Genomic DNA, 6,000 nt, shown 5'->3' on the forward strand with positions numbered 1-6,000 from the left:
AAATATGCTAGAATTCCCAATAGAGCACTAAGGACAAAAATTTCTTCTTAGTTTCTACGTTACAGCTTCCTTCACACCAGCTGAAATTGCAGACCAATGTGAGGGTTCACATGCTGGTCCATTTGGAGTCACTGATTCTGCCAGTGCAGGGGAAGCAGGCATGGGCCCAAAATGGACTGATGTGCATAAGAACCCACAACTTTAAATTAACCACATATTTTCCCATCATAAGTCATGCCTAGCACAAGGATATGGAGCTCCTAACACATTGGTTGTGCTTGGTTATTTCAAAGCCCTTCATCCAAGGAGGATGAGCACAGAGGACATCCACATCTATTGGCCTTTCTCTCGTCCTTGTTGACTCCATTAAGAGTCAGAACCAAAGTGTGCACTGCTTTGCAAGGGACCAAAAGTAGATCTTGGCAAATAGAGAGCGGCTTTTCACATCCAGTTTTAAAGTTTGTGTTTCCACACTTAGTCGATCAGAAAGGAAAAACCTTAGCACCTTCAGAATGTCACACTAGTGTTACAGATCTAGCCAACCCAGATCTGCACATACCATGGATTTCTATTACCCTTTTCCAGTTTGCTTGGTGGTTCCAAGTCAGATCAGTGTTAACAATGTAATACGTGTGAGATTTTTCTTGTGTGAAAGACCCTATTTTTCTCTGTAATAACAGACTGTAAAGAATGTCAAGTTGATAATATGAACATGTTTTCTTTGCTAGGGGATAATTACGTTGATTCTGGCTACAGACATGGCGAGACATGCAGAAATACTGGACTCTTTCAAGGAAAAAATGGAAAATTTTGATTACTCAAATGAAGAACACATGACCTGTGTAAGGAGATTTTGTGGATTATCATTTTTCTGTGCACGATGTGAAATCTTGTAGATGAATGTTCATTTATTTAAAAATCAAGAATCAAGATTCACTGTTAAAAAAGAATCCCCTGCCCCACCAAAATGATTTTAAATTTGGAATTACTCTTTATAAAATAGACTATTCCAGCTTTAAAAGTCCTGGAGTCTTTAACATCCAGGGAAGCCTTTCCCCACAGCCTCTAAGCCCTGCTTCACAATGAGCTTCATGGTCTTTTGGGACCGAAACTCTTCACACAGCAGGGAAGCACACATCCTGCTGGATCTCATCCCAGTGTTGCAGGCAGGGCAAACAAGGCAGAGAGCGGATAAGTGGTTTACACAGGGTAAATGGGAGGGTGGAATAGAATCCATTCGAGACCCCTGATTTAATTCTAAAGCTGTCCTTTTTGTCTGAGAACATTCCCTCCCACTGCATTGTAAGGACATGGGTTCTGGCTAGGGGAAAAAGGGCTGACGTGAAGACTGGAGTATTAAAGGATTATCCTCTTTCAGCTGAAGATGATACTGATAAAATGCTGCGATATCTCCAACGAGGTCCGCCCAATGGAAGTTGCAGAGCCCTGGGTAGATTGCTTGCTAGAGGAATATTTTATGCAGGTAAGAATGAGGGAGCGACGCAGTCACACAATGGGCTGCTGTGGCCAGATCCCACCTCAGCTCTGGGTGCTCGTCTGCCTGACAGCCTGGGCTAGCTCTGAGACAGAAAGGCTTCTTTTATGGAAAGCCGAAGAAGCAGGTCAGCAAGACAAGCTGTTCAGAAAGCAAATGAATGCAATTGACTGTAATTCATAGAGAAAAGACAACACTCTTCTAGCTCACTGCATCTGCAGCTTTTTCCTCAAAATTACAATTTCTCTGTGCCTTATTGTTTTGGCCACCCAACAAAATCACTGTGCCCACAGAGCCAGTAGGTGAAAGTCTGCAGTGGGATATCTTTTTTGCATGTGCAGTCTGTGACTCCCCTGCCCGTGAACCCGCATAGAAACAGTAAGTTATGGGGTCAGGTAGGTAGCTTGGGAAACTCCTTTCAGTCAATGGAGGTATTCTCCATTGATCTAGCTAGCCAGAACTGGTTTGAAACATTATTAAAAAAGAACAAGTAATTTCTGAAGGAGTACCTGGAAAAGAGTCACTCTCTGGAGAATGAGGAAGTCAAAGACCTACTCCTCTTTCGGAGTGGTGAGAGCCATTAACACCTTTCTGAATGCTCAGAAATATGATACCCCACTGTTCCCATGGGATTGCAAAGGGACCGGGTGGCCTCGTTGCCCTGTAAGCCTGCAGGTGAAGGCTTCCATGCCCATGCTGCATAGATGTAGCTAACTGTAGTTCTCTTTGTTCAGAGGCTTGCTCTCAACAAGGCAGGATATGTCGGCCTGAGGGAAGCACATTGCTATTCCCTGTTATCTTCAGACACCACTGAGACGTGCACCTGAAGGCCACTGCCCTTTAGCTAGTCGTCTGCTTGGTACATTGCTCTCCCTATGGGCTTCCAGCTGAGATTAACATCCCTTAACCCTGGATTTGTTCCAGAGTGACCGAGAAAAGTCAGAGGGGCTTCCTGTGGCACCTTTCATGGACCGCGATAAAGTGACCAAGCCAACGGCGCAGATCGGCTTCCTGAAGTTCGTTCTCATCCCCATGTTCGAGACAGTAACAAAGGTGGGTCAGCCAAGGCCAGGGGCAGAACCAGGAGCGTGCAGAGCTTCATCACGGGCTCTGATGGGTGTTGAGTTAGCCAGGGAAATGAGGATGTTCGCTCCACACCCTGCCTTTTGTCCACTTCTAACATGTACAGGTTAGTGAATGCAAAAGGAGATGTCGACTTTCTCTCTTGTTTTCATCCAGCTATTCCCAGAAGTGGAGGAGGTGATGCTCCAGCCCCTTTGGGAATCCAGGGACCGCTATGAGGAATTAAAACAGATAGATGATGCTATGAGAGAGGTGAGCCATAAATATCTCTTTGATAAAGCAAACATTGTGATTTAATAAGTGAAACACTGTAATTTAATAGCCCTTTAATTCCAAAACAGTAGGAATGCTTATAGCATAGTCATAATCATGAGAAACACATTAATCACGCTGAGCTGGAGGCAGGCACGTGCCACCAGCAGCCTGCGTGCACACGAGCATCCTTCACCCACCCCAGTACGGCTGTGGGGATGGAGATGCCTGCAGGAGGGGCACGTGGAGAACAAGCCCAGGGAAAACAGCCTGAGGGGAGAGCAACAGCAAACTCCCCTTCCAGGAGGGAGCTGCCTTCCGCTGGGAAGGAGGTGGCCTGGACTGGGTAGCAACAAGTTGCCCTGGGCTCGGGCAGTTCAAGGGACTGCACCACTGAGGCACGGTTTTCTTTTCTGGAAAGGAACCTCTGCTCACAAGTCTGTCAACAGGGGGGACGGGCTTGAATTTTATGAAGGGTTGCTCTCAGATACACAGCATCTAGTGGGATTGAACACAAAGCAAATGAAGCCGTTTCCTGGCTCAGGCTGATTGGGGACCTCTGTTTACAGAGCGCCTCTTGTTTTGACATGTAAGGCTTAGGGAAGATTGGATATACATATAACAGCCTTCACTCCCTCTGGCCACATCTGCGTGGCCTCTGGACTTCATCAGCAGGGCAGAGCCTGAGGCCAAAACCCAGGAGTGGTTGCCCCAGCCTCCCCCAGGAGGCCTTCCTTGCACACCTTCCTTATGTGCCTCTTCCAGCACTTCTTTTCTGTGCTGAGACAGACAACAAAACCTGCCTGAATGGCATCACACTCCAGGGTTTTCTCAGGCATGAACAAATTTATCATGTAGACAGGACACTATCCGTCACTGTGTCATTAAATAAACTGGGAAGTGCCCTGGAGCACTAGTTGTGCTGATATGCTTTGGTATGGGCAAAATGAAGGTTCATTCACATGGATGTCCCAGGCTGGATCAGGAGGATGGTGGTGGCTTTCTGCTATAGTTCCCACTTCCTCCCAAATGGTTTGGAGGAAAAGCCTCTGAGCAGCACAAATACTAAGGCTGGTTAATCAAAGACCACACATTTTGAGAGCACTGAGTTATAAATGAGAAGAAAGCCTTCAGCTCTCTTCAGTTTAGAGTGGAGCATTTCTCAAAGGAGGGAAGAAGAGCTCAGAGATGAGTGCAAGACTTTCCAAGACCTCTTCTTTTTTCAACCTGAGCTGAAATTTTACTTCTGCTTTACAGAAGCTGTCAAAACAGAAAGTTCATACAAACCAATGGAGCTTTAATTATGGTGTGTTGACACAAGAGATCTTAGGAAAATACGAGCTGCCTGAAGTCAGAAATAACCTGAAACAAGAGGGGTTAGCAAATAGTCCTAGAGCATGACAGGGCAGATGATAGGAACACCGAGTTCTGTTTCCTCCAGGCCTAGACCCAGAGCTGTTTGGATGAAATGGTGCCTGCGATATAGCAAGCTGTGGGGAGATGAGTGCTGGATTCACAGTAGCTGTGCAAATCCACGGTGCTAACGCTGCTTTGCTCTTCCTTGCAGTTGCAGCAGAAGAAAAGCGACAGCCTGACCACCGGCAGTACCGAGAAATGAGAAGAAAAGGACTCTGAGCAAAACATAACCCCTAAGGTTATTTTCTTTTCGAGAAATACTGTATTTGCCAACCAGACGTGGCGGCTACGTCAAAACCCAGCGGGGACCACTCAGGAGGAGAGGTGGCCAGGATGGATGCCCTGCCCGCCCGCCCAGGCGCTGCCACCCCTGCGGACGCCTCGCAGGTTGCAGCACTGCTCCCGTCTGCAGCGGGTTTGCGTTTTTGGCCACCACTGGGAATTAGGCCCACTGTCTTTAAGGGCAAAGTGGAGCTGAGTAAGGAGCCGTTTCTGGAAAAATGATCCACTGGCGTCCAAAAACAAAAGAAAAAGTTGTTTTAGTCAAGATACTACATACATGTGTACAGCGGTATGCTAATTACAGCATAGCTTAACAGATGCTTGTATTCTGACAGGGCCCTGGTAGATATTTTTGTTTGCCAAGTAGGCCCTAATGACACATTTCTCTGTATTATTCTCTGAATTTTATAGTGTTCACAGTACATTCAGAAGCCCAGCAATTTCATTTTTCTATACTAGAAGAAGTCAGAAAAAACCTTCATGGGTTTGCGGGTTCGCTTTGTGGCCCTGTACAGCTGTCATCAGGGGGTCCTTCAGCACAAGCAAAGGGGGGGAGCACCACGCTGACACCACTGTGCAAGCAGACTTTTATCCTCGTGAAAGCAAAAAGCAACACCACCAACAAGAAGAACCTTCAAAGATGTACAGATTTTTTTTTTTACTTTTAAACTGATCTGCTAAATAATATATTCTTCTACAGAAATGGGTGTTGTACCTGTTTTCTTTTGTGTATGTGTTCACAGAGTGAACACAAGTGAATACAAGGTGAGGGGCTATAAGGGAGAGGGGAGGGTCTGGTCTCCTTAAGATAAGAGGTTTCAGAAACAGTTTTGGTGATACAAACATACCATGAGAGCAGCATGGAAGGAGCATCCCTTTCAGCAATGACTTGCAAAGGCTGGGAGCCTCACAGAGAGCAGTATTATATCAATGCAGCCATCCCTACCTGACTCCTGCTTGCACATTTCCCCAGCTCCATGACAGAGCCACAGCCTGCTCTCTCTGCTGGTGCCCCTTCCTGCCCAGGCTGCCTGCTCCTTTAAGCGTCTGTTTGTGTGCATGCTTTGGGGCTTTCTGCTGCAAGCTGGAGAAGGGTCTGGCCCCTGGATTTGCACAGTCTTGGGGGACCCCAGGGTGGATGGGAAGATCCAAGCGTGGGGTCAGCTCCCAGCTCTGCAGGCATCTTCACGAACAAATGAACTAAGCCCTAGTTTTGATTAACCTCAACACTTTCAGTCCTTGAAAGCTGGATTTGAATTGTGTGATTTGGACCTTTTCTTCCGCACTAAATCTTATAATCCAAAGTACATTGTGACCCAGATTGTTTTGCTGAGGAATTCTCCACTTCTTTTTCACTAATAAATCAAATTTACCATCTCCATTCAAGCAGATTTCCGTCACAAATCAGCTCTCAAAGCAGATGTGCTGTGCAGGAGCTATAAACAATTGCTTAGGACATGCCAAGTCCTGCA

At 46.4% G+C, this 6,000-nt stretch overlaps 1 protein-coding gene across 5 annotated transcripts in view; it reads left to right on the forward strand.

Annotated features, from left to right (window-relative positions):
- The window catches only part of PDE9A (phosphodiesterase 9A), a 44,338-nt gene extending 38,600 nt beyond the window's left edge, over window positions 1-5,738 (forward strand). For all 5 annotated transcript variants that reach the window (XM_040545399.1, XM_040545400.1, XM_040545404.1 and 2 more), the window contains 5 exons: window positions 729-842; window positions 1,379-1,483; window positions 2,420-2,548; window positions 2,735-2,830; window positions 4,398-5,738. In XM_040545399.1, coding sequence (XP_040401333.1) covers window positions 729-842; window positions 1,379-1,483; window positions 2,420-2,548; window positions 2,735-2,830; window positions 4,398-4,448 — 495 coding nt within the window. In that variant the 3' untranslated portion in view covers window positions 4,449-5,738. The remainder of the gene's footprint in view (window positions 1-728; window positions 843-1,378; window positions 1,484-2,419; window positions 2,549-2,734; window positions 2,831-4,397) is intronic.
- Window positions 5,739-6,000: the final 262 nt, after the last annotated feature.

This window comes from Cygnus olor, chromosome 1 (assembly GCF_009769625.2).
Source record: "Cygnus olor isolate bCygOlo1 chromosome 1, bCygOlo1.pri.v2, whole genome shotgun sequence".
Taxonomy (NCBI): Eukaryota; Metazoa; Chordata; class Aves; order Anseriformes; family Anatidae; genus Cygnus; species Cygnus olor.